General features: G+C 42.2%; 1 protein-coding gene across 4 annotated transcripts; it reads right to left on the bottom strand.

Moving 5' to 3' along the window:
- Nucleotides 1-347: 347 nt before the first annotated feature.
- Nucleotides 348-19,140, bottom strand: map3k7 (mitogen-activated protein kinase kinase kinase 7). Of its 4 annotated transcripts, none has more exons than XM_034899982.1 (18): nucleotides 18,883-19,140; nucleotides 18,305-18,424; nucleotides 17,389-17,499; nucleotides 17,102-17,167; nucleotides 16,929-16,974; nucleotides 15,629-15,767; nucleotides 13,109-13,233; nucleotides 12,155-12,283; nucleotides 11,674-11,804; nucleotides 10,787-10,868; nucleotides 10,027-10,157; nucleotides 9,770-9,917; nucleotides 8,210-8,290; nucleotides 6,365-6,432; nucleotides 3,724-3,820; nucleotides 3,036-3,097; nucleotides 2,706-2,821; nucleotides 348-1,911 (listed from the first exon to the last, which is right to left on the bottom strand). In XM_034899982.1, the coding sequence occupies exons 2-18, from the start codon at nucleotides 18,395-18,397 to the stop codon at nucleotides 1,731-1,733; spliced, it is 1,806 nt and encodes a 601-aa protein (XP_034755873.1). In that variant the 5' UTR covers nucleotides 18,398-18,424; nucleotides 18,883-19,140; the 3' UTR covers nucleotides 348-1,730. The 4 variants fall into 4 exon arrangements, with proteins under 4 accessions (XP_034755873.1, XP_034755875.1, XP_034755876.1 ...); XM_034899984.1 differs by having other exon boundaries at nucleotides 18,817-19,133; XM_034899985.1 differs by lacking the exon at nucleotides 8,210-8,290.
- Between the last annotated feature and the right edge of the window lie 370 nt (nucleotides 19,141-19,510).

The following is a 19,510-nucleotide window of genomic DNA, read 5'->3' as shown; positions in this document are numbered from 1 at the left end:
ACCATAGTGTTGGAGACAACACGCCTAAATTAATCCATAATGTTACATTTAGTCTCAAAACAATGTTTGTTGGCTTTTTTTTTAAATGTGGATTTGTTTCCCAGCAGGCTGTGCCGACCTGCTGAGAGATCTCCATGACAACTGAGAAAACTCCACCTCCCAGAGGAAAACCTAAAGATGCAGTTGAAAGCTCCAGTAAAAATTTGTTTTGGTCAAACCCTAAGCTGTAAAAACTAACTCAACCCAAAATCCACTTATTAGCCTTCTTCCAGGGCTTTTAACTGGGATCACATGCAGTTCTTCCTGATTACGCAAACTTGTTGACACAAACATACAGCCAGATAACGTAGAATCTGTTCACCGTTCACTTTATTTCATAATGCCTTACTCACTGTCGTGTAACGTAACTCAGTTCCCAATAATTTAGGAAACACTTCATAAACAGCGGTGTGTGAGTGGTAAAAGAATTGTTAGTGAACAGAAAACTCTTGAGGAAGGTGAATATTAACTCCTGTACAGTAACACATTTAAAAGATAGACTCATCAAGTCTCGCACTTTTAAAATCTGAATTGCTTAAATGAGAAATAAAACTTGTACATGACAAAACAAAACAAAAGTGATTGTGCAAAAGTACTTTAGGTATACGAGACGAGAAAGAAATCACATTCTTTTAGAGTACATGTCATGTTTGGTATGTGAAGCTGGTGGGAAACATTTACATTATCAGCCTACTGACATAGATCCTTCTCTAGAATTTCATTCACTGTCCATTACATTAAAAATATCTTCTTTTTCTTAGCTTTTTCCCCCCCGCTAAATGTCACATAAAACAAGATCTTAAAATGCAGGCAAGTCCTAAGGCAACATGTGAACTAAAAACAAACTAGATACTGTAAAGGGAGCTACAGGCTCCTCTATTTTGTCCGCAAGAGCATTCCCAGACCAGATAAAATATGTCCTAATGAAAAAAATGACACAAAAGCTATCATAAAAAGTGAACTACTTAATAGAAAAGACAAAAACACCTACACGCAAAACAATACTTAAGTTAAAATAAAAAGGGCACCCACAACTCTCTGTATCTGCTCTGGAAGCTAGGTGTGTGTTTGCATCTGTGTTCACCCACAGCCCACGCTGTTCCTTTCTCTCTGAACTGAAAACACCTCAAAGAAGTCCGTGTTCTCTGGAAGGGCTCATGCTCACAATTAGAAAAGGGAGAGGGTAGAGAGAAATACGGTCATTTAAGGGTGTGTGGTTTGCATAACAAGTTTCAAACATCCTCCTTGATCTCCAAAATCTGCATATGATTCACACTTTTTCTCTTGGTTTGCACAGTGGCTGAGGAGTGGACACACCGAGCAGGCAGCAGACGTTTAGACACCCCCGAGCCACAGTCCTGGGCTTGCCAGAGGAGAACAGCTCCACGCCGGAGCACAGCAGCAGGCTCAGGTGTGATCCAGACCGGGTGCAGTGACTGTTTGGTCTGCACGATGTGCAAATGTACGTACAGAGGACTTGTGTCCTGCTGGACACAAGTATGGGTCTACAATGCAACATGCAGGACACAGAAGAATGCAGGTCTCTGTACAAAGCTGGACTGGAAACAGCGTGTGTGTGTGTGTGTGTGTGTGTGTGTGTGTGTGTGTGTGTGCAGAGTATCAGAAGGGGGTAGTGTTCTAGTGCTGGGCTGAGGATGGGGGGCTGGCGCAGTTCACATGTCTCTGTCTCATCACGACGTGCCCTGTCTCTTCTGTTGCTGGACCCGGATCAGCTCCAGCTGTTTTTTGCACTTCTGGTAGTATGTGGACAGACTCTTGTTCTCCTCTAGCAGCTTCTTGTGCTCCTGCACCAGACGGGACGTGTTCTGCTGGTCCTTCTCATCTTGGTCCAGTTCAGCAATCAGCTCCTTCCTGCAAACATATAGTAAACATTATTATAATCTTATTAGTCAATATCGCGTCCCTCTTCCCTGGATGCTCCGGTGCAGCCGGAAGTTCCGACGGATGTCCATCTTTTGGGCCGGATGTCCGTCCCCTTCCTCTGTCTCTGTGTTGGCGTTCTAAACCCCGGTGGATTTCTGAGGACTATGGTTAACTGCTCCTCAGATCTCTGCAGGGTAAATCCAGACAGCTAGCTAGACTATCTGTCCAATCTGAGTTTTCTGTTGCACGACTAAAACTACTTTTGAACGTACACATGTTCAATGTTGGATAGTGGTGTTACAGACCATAGTTGATCCGTAAGGATCAACACTCAAGATTCAGAATGCCTGTGATCCGTGGATTCATTGCAAAGTTGAAACACAATAATAGTATGAAAAATATTTTTTTACTGTTCGCAGTTTCTGTTCACTTGAACGGGGCATGTTAAAATTTGTTTCCCGTGAACAGAGTAGGGATAGCCGTTCATAATGCTGTCAGTTATAAATGTCAGTTATTCTCTTTCTCTCTCTGAAAACAAATGAAGGATCAGAGACAAAAGGGTCAACTCTACATTTACATGTTCTACCCTGCATGTGGGTAAAGAAACTATGCTTCAAAAACACATTTACATTCTCCATGCTTTATAACAATGAGATGTCAGGATGCTTTCAGTCAAACAGCATATTCAAAACGAACACACTGAATATCCCAAACCAATTCCTTTCTGAGCACTAAATAATGTGAACAGAAGACAAGTGGATGCTTTGTTCAGCTGGACATACTTTCTCTGGATCAGCAGGGCGATCTCTGTTTGCACCTTCAGGTATTCCTGGGCCATCTTGCAGTGCTGCTCAAACACGGCCATGGACTCTTTGGAGTTGGGACAGGGAGCGAGAGGCTAGAAATAGACATGTTGCTGTGAATTGTCTTTAAAATACGTTACTGCACAATGTATTGCTACAACCATCTCACTGATGAGTGTGTATTTCCATTCACATTCCACTTTGTTGATAGCATGTGTTCAGGAATAATCCCTTCATAATGAAGTCATTCAATTCATCTTTGAAAGGCTGCGCCAAAACCTAGTCACAGCTGATTTAATGCTGGTGTACCTGCAGCTGGTGATCCAGGGTCAGATAAGCCATGGGGATGGAGTTGTCTGATCCGTTGGTGTCTGAGAAGACAGAGGGGAAACACATGTCTACAGAAATCTTCCAACTCCGTCAAGGTCGTCATGTTTTCAGTTCCGTTTGAAAGGTTTCCCCCAGGAAGGTTTTTTAACTGTAAAAAACTTCGAAAAAATACATTACAAAATAATTCCCAGTGGTGGTGGGAGGGGCGGGACTTAGGCCCGTGGGCCACCAGGCCTGTTATACACTGGAGGAAACCCTGGTTTGTTTGTTTATGTGTCAGTCAGTCAGTCAGCAGGATTACAGAAACACTTCCGGCCTGATTTTGATGAAACTTGGAAGAAGGCTGAAGGAGTGGTTAAATTTTGGAGCGGGAAATTGCGGGGCGGATACACAAATAATTATTAATAATAATAATTATTATTATTTTTCGTTTACATTGCTAGATAGGGCGTTTGTGCTGCATTCATGTGGCATCGGAATAACCTGAAAAATGAGGCCACAACCGGTAAAAATCCAATTGCATTAACACTGTGAGATAGGACATGGTTTGGCGGAGGTCTGCGCTCTCAGAGTGTTCTCATGACCCTTCACCCACACCCTTATTGTGATATTTCATTACGCATGGTGTTGTGTAAAGTAGCTTAAGTGAAAGAGTTGGCGTGAGTACCTGTGGCTTCATCGGGGGAGAAGTAAGCTCTGCTGGTCTTATCAGGAGCCATCATCCTCACACTGGGACTGGAGGAGCGGCTGCTGTTCCTGCTGCCCTGCAACAGGACGGACACACACACACACACACACACACACACACACACACACACACACACACACACACACACACACACACACACACACACACACACACACACACACACACACACACACACACACACACACACACACACACACACACACACACACACACACACACACACTATTATGCACATTTGCAGGGATATGCCAAATGAAGTTAACGGAAGAAGATTCTAAATTTACGGGTGGGATTTTGTCCGCTTGTAATTATCACTGAAGAATTGGTGCAAAATACCTGACATAGCAGCTGGCATAGTAACGTTGTTGGGCTGAGCCGTTTGACTAAGATAGACAATATCTAATTTCTAAAAGCCTTCTGAGGTTAAAGTGCCACTTGTCATTACATATCTGGCTGTTGAAACTGCCCTGTACTGCAGGTGACTGAATTGATCTATATTTCTTGTTTCTGTAACATTTATTTCCTCAGTTACTGCCTTCAGTTTGCTATGTATTGGATAAATCTAACCATGGTCTCTTAGATCTTTTGACTGTGACTGGCTGGCCTGTGTGGGTTACGAGGAATAACCATAACGTATCTGATACTGGTGTTGGTTTGCAGAGAACCACACAAATTATATTTCAAATGTGTTTGATATTTGGGTGAATCCGGACATCCAAATCAGTGACAGGAGGAGAGGGAGGACTTTGGACATTACATGTTAACTTGTAGCCTGCAAGTTTGAACAACCATGGAATGTACACCTGACCGGTTATTTTCCTTAACATTCTTTATGAATGAATTACATTTTGCCAAATTAAGGTCCAATGTTATCCATGTTTCCAGCATGCTACGGTTACATGGGATCAAAGGAGCACATTCACACAAACAACTCCATTATCGATGGCACGGTCCCCACACTGGGAATCCCATATGCAGCACAGCACAATGTATCTTCTCTGCACAAAGTCTTTATAGTGGACTCCTAATGAACTTTTGACTGCACAGAGCTGTGGCTTTACTACCAAAGAAATGGAGCCAAACCAAGGAGTCGATAAGCAGCAGTGTGTGTTTGAGGAGGGAGCACTTTTGCTGATATGATATAAAACACGCACACACATTTCTCCAAAAGAATTTCTCTCTTGACAAAGAATGCATCAAATGCTTTTGAACGAGGCCATCCGTTAAACATCCATGATGTTTCACAGGAGGAGAGGAAGGAGGAGAGCGGGTTCTGGTACAGGCCGACTTTTCTTTTTATTAAGTAAAGATAAAGCGCTGTCTGTAACTGGCCATCTGTGCATCATTAATCTAAACAGAAAACATAGCCAGCTTTAAATCATGGGTGTTCATTAGCTTTCATGTTAAGAATGTTCTGGTCCAACTGAAATGCCCTGTCTTCCTTTTTCAAATGAACTGCTTGTTTTAGAGAGGTAATATGGGAAAAAATATCAAAATGCTCCTTTGCAGTCTAAGGCTGTGTTCTGACAGCCTGCGTTGGCTGTCCGACGGTCCGGCAAAAACAAAGTTCTTTCCATTTTTGTTGAATGGAGGTGTTGCGTTCAGGCTGGGGCAGGGGTTGTAGTAGGGGGAACGCTAAAAAAATGCAGTAGGCCCACAGGGAAAAGTTGAGACCGACTCAACTTTTGGAGAAGCGCAACCGCGGGTCACGCTGCGGTGGCCGATCATGTTACGGAGATCCCACTTGAACTAAACTGCCCGGACGTTTGTGTATCAACTGACTGGTTCCTGCAGCAACAAAGCACTTGGTTAGCTTGTCTCTTTTCTTTCTCTCTCTCCTGTGAAACAAAGCTGCCTTCAAGTGCAATCGTAAATGTTGAGATCATTGCATATGGGTTTGATTGACAGCTGAACTGGCAGAATCACTGCGAGACATTGTGAACAAACTGCTGTTAACTGTGGTTTACAACCTAAGGACAGAGAACATCCGCTTAGCAGTGGAGTCTGAAGAATAAAGACCACAACATTAAGCATCTAAACCGGGGGTTATGAATTGGTCTCACCCTATGACCTATATTTCCTTGGTCTTAACCACTTTTATATAATTCAAACCAAGCTAATTTATTGTTCAGAAATAGACTTTGAAAACACACTTACGTCATCTTCTTTTTAACATAAATACACATATTTACATGTGCAAAGTGAATTTCTGTGCAAATCAATAAGAAACTCAGAAGGAACATGACAAATGCTGAGCAAAAGTGACTAAAGAGAAGTTTGAAATCAGATGCGCATTTAATGTAAAAAAATGTCACTCAACGATGACAATCACTGATCTAAACTGTTCAATGTTTATGTTGACTGTTTATAAGCTGCTGCAGCAGATTAGTTTATAAGCCTGGAACCAAGCCAACCAGCTTCAGGATGAATCGTAACCATAAAATGTGCACAAAAGAACATTTTGAAAATGACAAAAAGGCTAAGGTGTGTAAAGAAACAACCATAGATTTCAGTTGTCACACATTTCAGTTGTGACTCTAATCATCGATGAATGGAAGTCCCCAGACCCCTGCCGTTCTTGTGTCAGGCTGTGTCTTACCTGGCTGGACTCCGTGCCGATGCCTGGCAGATCCTGCACAGATCGACGTCTCTGAGACTCACATGTGGCTGTGGACGGGATGGACAGAGGAGAAAGAATGAGAGCCAGTAGAGCTGCAGACAGTGGCAGTGGAAGATTGGTGCCTGCGCTTGCTTGAGGGATATCCAGGGCCATGGAGCAACACAGGGACAGCTGCCCTGATCAACCCTCCACGTTCTGGCCTGTCCCCTTGGGCTGTGGCATGGCTAGAATGTGACCAGCGCTAAAAGCACCCAGCCCCACTGACAGTGCACAGCAAACACACACAACACATCACTATGTAACAAACCTATCCACAATACACCTAACACCTAACACCTAACCTAACACACCTACACCAAAACATGGCTAAGTTTAATTCAAGGGATTCAGCCCAACAATGAGCATGGAGCTCATTAGGATTGTTGACTACACTGCAACTCAACTAAAACATAAAGCATTAGTAATTCAATCTTTATCTCCAACATGTCAGCTGGTCAGGAGTTAATGAGGCCTGTGCACTTTTGAGTTTGATGGTGTATTTTGTAATGCATAATTATTGTAATGCATTACTAAATTCAAAAAAAATTGTAATCCTGTGTTTCCTGTTTTTTTCCCAGCTATTGAAAGTATTTTGTACCATGACCCCCCCTACCTGAGGTTCATACCAAACTGGGAGGATTGTATAGTGTTACACCCCTACTCAAAGGCCACCAAGGATTTATGTGCAGGGGAAGAGACCTGATGTCGAGGGTACACATGCACTAATAAGTGCCCTACCTTTATCAACATGCATTAGGTGACTTCCGTAGTCACTGGATAAAATCAGCCACATGCAATGTGTCTCACATAGCTCCAAAATAGAAGTCTTTTCTGACATCCAGAGCTGTCCCCATTCCTTTCATCCGTATCTCTGCTTATAATAATAGCTCTGACCCTCAGTGTGAAAGAAATTAATCAAAATGACTTTCTCAAAGTTAAGGGATGTAAAGAGAGCAAGAGGGGGAGAAAAATATTAGCCAGGCTTTCTCTAAGTCATCTATGCATGAAAGGCAAGGGCAAGCTCAAATACAGTGCACAGCTTTACCCATCCTCCACCTAATACTGCTTCAGCCAAACCAGCACGCTTGCAGAGAGGACAGGGCCATGCGTTACATCTCATCTCATCAGTGTCACCTCAGCTGATGCAATGCACTGATTGGATTCCCTGAAGTCAGCTAGAAATGTGTTGATTTTGACACAGCTGATAGAAAGACTCATAAGGAAACTTTTAATTAGAACTCAATTTTGGCTGTAAAGCCGCCTAAACATGGTAGGCGGTAAAACTCTTCCATTCTATTGTGTTCGTCTTGAAAGAGCAGAATTGCAGGCATAAGCTGCCCTCAAAGTTCATATTATTCTTACTTTGACCTCGTTGCTGCTGACCTTTCCAGGCCCAACAAATTCCAGGATGTTCCTGCACTGCGCTTTGGGCCAGACCTCGTAGTTTTGCCGCTTATCGTGTGTAGGCAACTTAAAAGGTGACACCAAATGAGAATGTTAACTCATCTTCTGCTTCCGACATCTAAAAATCACAGAATACAGAGACATAAAGCGGCTCCGATGTGTGTTACTCCAGGATCAGCTCATTTATATCCTTTTTTTTTTTTTTTAAATCGACTGCTTTAAAATATGTAACAAATTTGATATGAATAAACATTGTGTTGTTGGTATCACGTGGAGGTACACACAAGAGAGGGCCATGTCACAGCACAGCAACCCACACCAGCTAAGCCGAGCCAAACCAGCTCCACCCGGTCACAGGGAAGCCCAGTGGTCCAGTGATACCTGTGACGACGATCTTGGGGACATCCAGAATGGTGCCGTATGATGCCGTTTTACGGTGGCCTCGTTTATACGGGGGACGTGCTGCGAAAACACACACATACACACATACAGCTGCGTACACAACAAGCATGCAGACTAAGACAGACTGGGGGCCCACAGCGGGACTGAATGTGGGCCACACACATGCAGAGCATACACTGTACATGCAACGGCAGCATGCACTCCTTGCATTCCAGATGCTGTGTAGCAGTATGCGTAGACTGCTGGCAGCCACAAATAACAGCAGGCATTCAGCTCTACTGCAATTTGGAATAACAACAAGGCAATCTAAGGGCAGAGGCTGTTGATGCTGGAATCACAGTAACTCTGTTCATTAAATGTAAATTGAAGTCTGAAAACTTAACTCTCAACTTAAATCTTTCAGCAAGCAGTTCCTGAGGTAAGACTGCTGCTTTCTGTCAGAGCCTTTAATGGAGGCAGATATTCAACAGCTGGGTCTGACGTGTCATATGTGGATTTGTTAATAAAAGGAATCAATCTTCACCTCAAAGTGACAAAGGCACAGGAAAAACAACCTGACAGGAGTGTCAGGGGAAGAGCTTCGTGTGGTCTTGGAGAGGCCTCATGTCTCGACAATAAGGGCTCCTGCACACTGCCTGCGTGGCGTGAGCGTGGCGTTTCTGTTGCGTGTCAGTTGCGTGGCGGCTGCGTGGCGTTTTCTGTCTTTGCACACCAGAAAGGTGTCTAATGCAGCACTGATGCTGCTAGCCTTGTATACAGTACAGGCCAAAAGTTTGGACACACCTTCTCATTCAATGAGTTTCCTTTATTTTCATGACTATTTACATTGTAGATTATCACTGAAGGCATCAAAACTATGAATGAACATATACGGAACTATGTACTTAAAAAAACTAGAAACTAGAATGTAAGACTATAAGACTAATATAAGACTTCAGTTATTTCACACTTTTTTGTTAAGTACAAAAGTCCATATGGGTTCATTCATAGTTTTGATGCCTTCAGTGATAATCTACAATGTAAATAGTCATGAAAACAAAGGAAACACATTGAATGAGAAGGTGTTTCCAAACTTTTGGCCTGTACATGTACTGTACTGTATGTTTCCCATTGATAAAATTAAATAAGGCCATGTTCTTCAACTTTATGTTTGCACAAAAAAAAAATTAAATTCCCTTTCCTGAGATAATAAAATCCATGTTAGTGTTTCATCAGAATCCCCAAAAATGAATGATTTAATGTATTAGTGTAAAAATGTCCATTTTCATATTCTATTTTTTCTGGAAATGCTTGCGTGTCACGTGAAAAATAGGCATTGGATCTACTTCTAGAATTCCCGCGTTTTCGGCCCAAATCTGTTAACACGGGAGCCAAAACAAAAAAACAGAAATGCCACACAGGCAGTGTGCAGAAGCCCTTCCCCCGTATGCCTTGGCTTTCTTGTGCTACTTTTCTTATTTAATAGAAAATTCTAAATCTCATAAGAGCATGATTCCTGCTTGTACATGTTGTTGTGTGCTCTATAATGTCTGGCATTACCTGCAGGTGTAAATTGCATCTTTGGCTCCAGCTCGGACAGGTCAGTACTCATTCGTTTGCTGTCAGATGACACCAGGCACTGAGTTCGTGCAGGCAGGCTCTCAACACTGCCCCCCCTGGACAGAGGCAGAGTCCTCAATGGGTCTGCCTGAGAGAACAACAGATAACCTTCACTACAGAAGCTTGTTTTCTCTATTACAGATAAAATGCCAGTGGCTCTGTTCAAAATGAAGAAGCCAAATGAAGAGTTGGTTTACCTTTGGCTTGAAGTAAGGAGCAAACTGAGGCGTAATCTTTATAGTGTCGTTGCTCCCTTGAGAATCACTGTGCTCCATGTTTGTGTCGCTTTTGTTGCTTGTGCCGGTGCCAGTGTTGTCCACATATGAACCTGTTATTCCACACAGGGTAGGAGACAGGTTTTTACAGTTTTCATACTTTCTCAACTGCCTTTCATCTAAGGTTTGCATTTTCTACTAGTATTTGATGGCTTGTAACGCTGAAAACATTTAAAAAACTCAAAATAATTCAAAAACTTGTCTGTAGTGTGATTACCGCCCCTTGGGTCATAAAATCATTTAATGAGTCATTATTGACGTACACACTCATCTGTGAAAATATGTCAACCCCTATATAGCAAAAAGGCAACGCTGTCTACAAGTGCTTCCATATCATTGTGAACTCCTTGTGAACATTTTTAAATTACGAGAGTAAAGCTAACTGAGGACCTAAATGATTGTTTCAGGTTGGATGCTGAGGAGCAATAAATATGCATCCGGAGATGTTTCCATGTAATACTTATTTGTTTTCCAGACAGAGGTTAGCACCAGTAAAGAAAACTAAACTTAATTTGAAATTTTATGCATTCTTCTGTGTTGATAACTACTGACTGCACTTTTTGCTATTGTATCTTGGACATCCATGCACGTCCATGCACTAAGATCACACTATGATGTGTGCTGTTTTAACTTGACCTTCCTTTACTTGTGCGTCCCAAAGGTTTGAGGATGACTCTTGTACCTGTGCTAGTTGCAGAGTTGCTCTGTCCCTCATCTGAATACTGGTATGGATATTGCAGAGGTTCATCAGAATCTTGGAAGTACTGGCAAAAAAAAAAAAAAGGAAGACTTTAATTTTTTGTTTTAAATACCAATAATAACCACATCTTTCTACCCAAGCTCAGTGTGTAGGAAAAAGTTAGGCTTATTACAATATTATAACTAATAATAACGTCCGGCAGACTGACTGCAAATAAATAATTGGCTGAGATGGCTTGAAAAGGTTGGTTTCAGTTTGGTTTGATTTTAGCTTACATTTAAAAACTAAACCACTATTAAACCCATTTGCTGATCTGATCTGTTCACTGTCAACAAAGCCATCGTCTAAGTGACATGTTGAAGTTATTAAAATTATTGAAATTAGCTAAAACATAAGTGCTGTACAAGACACCCCTTTCCTTCATTAGTTTGGTCTCTCTCTCTGCCATGTGGAGCCGGGCGGCATTTCCACGATGATACGCCCCAGGTTCAGCAGACACCCTTACCAAACAGTCTTGCCATCTATTCCTCCCTTCATGAAGGGTGTAACGTTCAGTTTTTGTTAAAACTAAGATGTGTTCATTCAAATGTATTGTCAATTTGAAGAATGTAGTTTATTGTGCTGTTAAATAGCATTGCCTTATAATAGCAGGTGTTTCCACCACTCTGTCCACATTTCTATCAATGAACAACAAACACTTCTCTGTGTAAGGCGTTATGGTGTTTACTGTATGTAGACTTAAACCATTACCTAATGGTGTTACAATCTGCTCTCTGGGAATGAACTATATGACCAGGTGTATTGATTCCTTCACTCCAGTTTAATGAAAGCTTTAAAGAGAGGGTAAGCCGTGTGCAAGGACAAATTACCTTCATTAGATGAGTCATAATCTTCACTATCTCCTCCATAGAGGGCCGCTGAGAAGGGTCTTTAGACCAGCAGCGAGTCATCAGACTCTCTATGGGCTTCGGCAAATTTTTGATTAAAGGAGGCCTTGTGCCTGAATGTGTAAAAAAAAGAAAAATAGGAGTATTAAAGTAATTCACAAACAGTCAAACAGACAAATCATATGTGGCATCACATCGGACAAGCAGAGAAATTTAGCAAATGTATGCTAAATCCCCTGTCTCCTGCTGCTCGAACCATAATGACTCAGGTAGACAGAGTCAGTGGTAACAAATATTAAACTTGTCCCAAGGTATTATTAGTGTCCCATTAGTATTCCCCTCCATCCATCCAGGCTGCACAGGTGAAAATGACACACACACAGTTACACAGACACACAGACACACACAGACACACAAACACACACACACACACAGAGAGAGAGAGAGAGAGAGAGAGACTCACCGTTGTGCACAGCCCACATGATGCGAAAAGCTGGTCCTCCAATTTCATCAAAGGGCTTCCTGCGAGTGATCACCTCCCAGAGAATGATCCCCCAGCTAAACACATCACACTTCTCGCTGTAATTGCTGCCTGCAAGTATAGAAGAACACACAGCAACACTTAGGCCCCTTTCAAACGAGGAAAATAGGCTTCGCTTGACATTGCCGACTGCCTGATAAGGTAATTCTCTGTGGCGCATTCGAGATGAGAGCAAGGATGTGCCTGGGAGAGCATAGCTCTGCTTACAGGGGAAAGGAGGATGAAAATAAGGGAGCAATTTTTTACCAAGGAACAGCTCCTGTGTTGCTTAATAACCGGGCCTATTATTACAAAACTAAAGTGCACATCATACACCTACTCTAAAGTTGCTTCGCTGCTCACACTGATGCTAATGAGTTGTAAAGAGTTCACAGAGAGGGCAAAGTGAGGTGTTTAATTGCACTCGAGTCGTGTAACTTGCCTCCAAAAACAAGATAACAACTAGAGCTTAATTCATCTTTCCTCCTGACCGCCTTGCCAAGAACACGTCTCATCATGTAGAAATACATTAGGCTCCTCGCCGAATAAGAACACAAATTCTACACCTTCGCCTCCCAAGGGAAATAAAGCCACCGGCATCACCCCATTCATCTTCTCACTATGCTTGGGAGACTACCATCAATAAAGCAGTAGAGTAAGGCTGCTGATGAGGAATCAAGACTGAATACCTCCATGCTGGGAGCGCTAAGCTGACAGAACAAAGGTGGGGGCCAGAAAGAGCCCTTGCAGATGGATGAGATGGTTCATTTGATTGTGGTGATTCGGTAAAGTCAAACAGTAACTGCATTCATTTGAATACTTTTTAGTTAAAAAAAAACAACTGACAGGGTAGGGTCCCAAAGCTCCTCAGCTACTTGGAATGCCACTCGTACTTGCCTTCAAATACCTCTGGGGCCATCCATGCTGCACTTCCTTTGTTGTTGGTCATGTGGGTCTGAATGTCGCATGCTGTTCCAAAGTCACATATCTTCAGCACAGTGCCGCCTGCCACTAGAAGCAGACTGAAAGACAGAAAGCAAAAATAAAAAAAAAAAACGATCAATGCTTTGACCTGAAAATAATCAATAAAAAAAGTACACACTGTTTGACTTGTTTAAGTAAAAACAAATGGGGACCTAATTTTAAAGAAATTAGACGCAACTATGTCTCTGGTGAAGTAGGGGGCTTTATGCAACTTCAAAAGCAATGGCTGCAATGAAAATAGAAAGAAGAAGAAGTGATACCAAGGCTTTGCTTGCTGCGGAAGGAAGGAATTAGAACTGCACAAGATATCGCACAACTTGCTCGATAAACACATTGTGTGATTACACAGTTGTAATGTTGTAACAACGTATTAAATAACATTGTGTCTATTGGCGATGTCTGATACACACCATGCTGTTAACTCTTTGGCCAATCAGACATCATTTATTGTGAACATCCAGATGGTCAGGGATCTTTTGAGGAGGTTAAAAAAGGAGATTGTAAGTAGATAACTCCATTTTAAAATGCATTTACCATTCCTTTTTTATTGGCGCCTTTTGGTTCAGTTCACTGTTAAACTTGCTCAAAAAAATTGTTTTAGCATTACACTGAAAGCTGCAGAAAGGCAGAACTGAAAACCTTTCCAAGAATAATGATTTAATTTAGAAGAAGAAGAATTTAATTTAATAATGTATACTCTTTTATAACCCCCTCTTGAACACATTCTGAGGTTATTTTTTATGCACTAGTGGAGAGAGGTCGGAGTGAGTTGGCCGCGACTCCTGAGCGAGTTTCAATGCCTTGCTCAAGCAGTGCCCAGGAGGTGAACTTGCATCACTCTAGTTACCAGCCCACAATCTGTACTTTGGTCCGATCTCGAACCAGCGACCCTCTGGTTCCCAACCCAACTCCTTACAGTCTGAGCTACTGCCACCCCCAGCGGAGCATACAAATTCACTGGAAAGCAGGACATTAAGTGTTTTCTGGGGAAGGACCCCGAGACCCCCGTTTCATACGTGTGTCCCCCATATTTAAATGAACCTACACCTTTAGCTACAGGTACAATGTACAATGGTTTGCTAAGTTGTTGATTCAAGACTTTTTTTAAAGAATCCCAGCATTTACCCTCAAGTTAAGAAGCACTCGGATAAAATATATTCTAAATCTACATCATATTGTAGCTATAGTGATTGTGTCGATCGTGTCATCTGTGTACAAACAAAACATAAGCGTTAGACACAATGTCAAGTTAAGGCTAGTAAGTAACTCTGGTCTAGACATTAGAAAGATCACAGAAAGAAATTCCTGGTAAACATCCTAAAGGTGACAACTTGTCAGAATCCATGACCTTGTTATTCCTAGAAGGTCCACAACAGTTTTCTAGACCAGCTGGAAACTCCCAAAGAGGCCAGCAGACTTCTTTCTCCCAGAGTAGAAACACCTCTGGGATCTACACCTTCAGTAACACCACGCCAGTGGGTGTTCAAACGGATAACACAGCACAGCCTTACCGAAAGAGAAAGGGCTGCGTTGGTTGTCACATGTTGCTATAAATACTTTTGATAAAATGGGATACAATCTACAGAATCCAGTAGGAGTTCCAGATCCATCCATCAGATGTCAGAACACTGTACAGCATTCAGAACACTGTGGGGAAGGATTTCACTACAAAAGCTGGAACAACTATGCTTACTCGTCATAGTAGAGCACTTTTAGCTTCAACTTTGTTTGTTTTTGCACAAGCTCAGTGTCTGAATCCCCACTGTGCACCGCAGTGATCTCACTGAAAAGAATGAGGGGTTTGCGTTCCTTGAAATGTGCCAATGTCAGTTTGCATCAGCTTAAAAATGTATTTGTCAATATGAAACATAGGGTAATGGAAAAGGGAGTTTATCAAAAGCCACTATGCCAAAATTGTGTGGTTTCTCAGACACGTTTTCTTGGAAAAACGCTATTTGTAGACATCTACATAGCATCAAGTTTAGTGTCTTGAGGCATTTAAAGTGTAATACATTCATGGCTGATCAACCGGACCCCCGTTTCCCGCCTTTAATGGTTTTACATGTTGTTGGAACAAGTTAATAGTAGTTATGTATGTTTGAAACTATGAATTTGCACACATACCCCAATGAGACAGGAAGTGCTCTTACTAAACAGGTATCATACTAATACAAGGAAAGAATGGTTGCTCCGGTTTACAATAAGCATGGAAACACATAAAAACGTAAATTAAATTTAAAAAAAGAGAAGTTCAGTACACCTGACAGGACAAAAAAGATCTTCAATAACACGAGAAAAAACTAATTTTTGAGGGTCTTGCAATGTTTGTGTGCAATTTGTTGAACAACAACAAAAAATTCAAAAAGGAAACAGACATTTTGTTGGCACAGTGAAACAGGAGACAAGAAGAGAGTGAGGTGAGGGGGTGCATACTTGGGTGGCTTCAGGTCCCTGTGAATCAGAGCCTTTGGTTTCATGCCATGGAGATAGGCCACGCCCTGGGAACACTGAAAACACCAGCTCATGGCATGGGAAGCAGTGTAAAAGGGGAGGGGTTCAGCACCATGCAGCACTGTGGACAAGAGAGCACAGTCACAACCACAGACAATAAACCTACTGAGGAACTAAACAAAAAGTGTGCTTCAAGACCCTCTTATACGCAGGCTTACACACACAAGGTCACACACACGGTCACTCACACACACACACACACACACACACGGACGCCTTAGCGTCTTCAACAAGTTTATTTCAAAAGGAAAATCTGAGAATTTGTCCCTATTTTACGTAGTTTTGTCCATCACGTCAATCCCATTGTGCTCACCCAAGAGATCTGGAAACACAGCAACCTCGCTACATTAACGTCGCGAGTAGGAGACGTCAGATGATCAGGCAGGTTGTAAACAGACCAACAGTTTATCCAGACTATACAGAAATCTCTTTATTCCCTAGATCCCTCAGTGTACAGGAAACAGCTGTGCTCGCAACTACTGTACAGCAGGTCGAAGTTCATGAAGTGCATCTGTTTGTTGACTGTGCTAGACGTTTCCTACAAACAATTTGGGTACTCATTTCATTTAAAAAAAAGGTTGAACTAACCTGGAGCTTGTTTTGTACCTTGGTGATTGTCGACTGCCCATTTTTATTGACACCACTGGACTTCTTTTAACAGATGTTGCCACATTCACAGATCTAAACAATTGACTTTAAAAATGCAATCTGATTATTACTGAGAGTAATGATGGTTAAAACTATATATATTATAAAAACAAGACCCAAATTGCAATAAAATTTAACTGGAAACAGTAAAGTGTCAACTATATTCAATGAACTGAGAGTTACAAAATTTGATGTTTTTGTCCCTAGTTTGGTCAGACCTTTCTTTCACCAGTGTATGCCCTACATATTAAACATAAAGTAACAGTGTTATAATGTATATATTCAGTAGTTCTATGATGCAGAATTTTGCTGAAACGCTGGCATATATGTCTGTTTAATAAGACATATAGTATTACTGCAGATTGTTTGTTACACCTCACCGTTTCCCAGATCCATTTGGATATTGGATACTCCATGTCACGGTGCAAAGTCTATTTTATTTAGGAAGTGGACAAATGACTGAACATGCAAACAGTGGAAGGGTCAACTGAAGTGGGCTGCTTCTCACATCCGTGCAAGGCTGCGTTCACTTTACTACTAGCAAGGTAGAATGAAAGCCCACATGGAGACTAACCATTGTACAATGACCCGCCTTCAGCGTATTCCATCACAAGACAGACCTGAGTGGGATAGAAAATCATCAGAAAGTCTACCAGACTGACAATACAAACATTCAGGGCTGTATTAAAACACACCATTACTGTAGTTAAGAGAGAATAACATGTTATAACATTCTAGTTAACTTACTGGATTTTTGCAAGAGCCGTACAACTTCACAATGTTGGGGTGATTCACACGTGAAAGCTGCCGGAGCTAAAGACATAGAGGAAATGTTACACACCATTTCATCTACATACCGTACATGCTATTCAATACTTGAGAAGTACACTGTATCACCCAGTACTAATGATGACACCGATATAAAAACGAAAAAACAAAATAAACTGTGACATTAGCTAGATCTTGATAGTGTGTGTCAACTAAACATGTTGCAGCAGTGAGACAAACTCCTTTAAGGAAAATCACCACAATACCTCAACACTAAAGGCTTTCCTCTCTGATTCACTCTCAATGGTCTTGATTGCAACATCTTTGCCTTTCCATTTGGCTTTGCAAACAACCCCAAAAGCTCCTCTCCCCACAACCTGAAAATGGACAGTTAACAAGAAAGTGAATCCTCGGTAAACACACATCTGCACCATATACAGTCCATGGTGTGGACCATATCCAGTCCATGGTGTGCACCTTGTACAGTCCATGGTGTGGACCTTGTACAGTCCATGGTCTGCAACATGTATAGTCCATGGTGTGCACCTTGTACTGTCCATAGTCTGCACCATATACAGCCTATGGTCTGCACCATATACAGTCTATGGTCTGCACCATATAGAGTCTATGGTCTGCACCTTGTACAGTCCATGGTCTGCACCTTGTACAGTCTATGGTCTGCACCATATACAGACTATGGTCTGCACCTTGTACAGTCCATGGTGTGCACTATGTACAGTCTATGGTCTGCACCGTGTACAGTCTATGGTCTGCACCTTGTACAGTCTATGGTCTGCACCGTGTACAGTCTATGGTCTGCACCGTGTACAGTCTATGGTCTGCACCTTGTACAGTCTATGGTCTGCACCTTGTACAGTCCATGGTCTGCACCTTGTACAGTCTATGGTCTGCACCGTGTACAGTCTATGGTCTGCACCTTGTACAGTCTATGGTCTGCACCTTGTACAGTCCATGGTGTGCACTGTGTACAGTCCATGGTCTGCACCGTGTACAGTCTATGGTCTGCACCGTGTACAGTCTATGGTCTGCACCTTGTACAGTCTATGGTCTGCACCGTGTACAGTCTATGGTCTGCACCGTGTACAGTCTATGGTCTGCACCATGGACTGTACATGGTGCCCACCTGGTCTCCTGGACGTGGTGTCAGTGTCAGGGACTTACCTCCTCAACTTCAATATCCTCATAGTTGATTTCTTCAAACGGATATCCCGGAGGTGTTTCATTTACATCGGCGGATGGTAACGTAAGAGACATTACTTGCTAACGTCAGCTAGTCACTTACTGAAAGAGAGCACATTTCAGATGAAAACAACACCAAATGTTAACGCCTGAGGTTATTCAGTTAAATTCAGCACAAGGGAGGCACAGACTTGTTTAAAGACATATTTCACAATGGCACAGTTGTATGATAAACCGGTTAATAGCCAGGGACATGGCTAAGCAACAAATAAATAACGTTAGCTAGCTATATACACTTTACTGTGCTTTCAGCTAAGTTAGTGACCAGCTGGCTAACCGCGGATCTTAACTAGCAGAGCAAACAGTAGCCGTCACCGACATTAGCTCTTGGCATACGTAATACAGGCTTATAACATCACCATAGACCAGTGCTGGCCATAATTCCACATAAATACACCACCATATTAAGTTAAAACAAGCTTATCCAGGCCTACAGTGTATTAGCTGGCCGGCCCGCCTGCTAACGCTAGCTACTGGGACTTATTATTAGCTTCAACAACCCTTCGCAGTTGACTTGTCCCCGGTGCAGCCGCCGGCTCTCTGGACATGGGGAGACTTTCTGCTATTATTGTACCGAAAACCGAGGAATAACGTCCTTTTAAAAACACTTCTTCCCTATGCACTTGACAGCCAGACATAACTTTTTCACAACTCGTCTAGCTGGCTCGCTAGGAGTGTATTTTTCTTCTTCGCAGGAGTAGCTCCATCAGGAAGTGTGTGCGCTCTGCAAAGGTGTCCCCTGCACACCGAACAGGAGAACTCGTTCCAATCTTTAAAAAAAGGGAAAGCTCACGCTAATGTGGTTGTGCTTAAGTAGGCTACTCAGTATTTGAGTAAATGGATTTGGTTTCATTCAACCTCTGCAATCCAACAACAATTATAAACCCAGTCTTTTTCATCCAATCAGAATCCAAGAAACTCAAAGTTCAGCTCCTAGCAGGCTTTCTCAGTGGATGGAGTTGAAATTCATTAGAAGGTTTTTGCCAATCTACTGTTTCCAAGGAAAATGTGAACATGTGCTTTATTGTTTCTCTCAGTGTAAAAAGAAAGTGTTAAGACAGAATATCTCAACAGGTTAAGTGAGTGTATATTTCCATGTTTTGTAATATCCACTTTACTGCTCCTAAC

Source organism: Etheostoma cragini, chromosome 18 (assembly GCF_013103735.1).
Source record: "Etheostoma cragini isolate CJK2018 chromosome 18, CSU_Ecrag_1.0, whole genome shotgun sequence".
In the NCBI taxonomy this organism is placed as follows: Eukaryota; Metazoa; Chordata; class Actinopteri; order Perciformes; family Percidae; genus Etheostoma; species Etheostoma cragini.
Note: the sequence above shows the minus strand (reverse complement) of the source record. Positions and strands in the feature narration are given on the sequence as shown.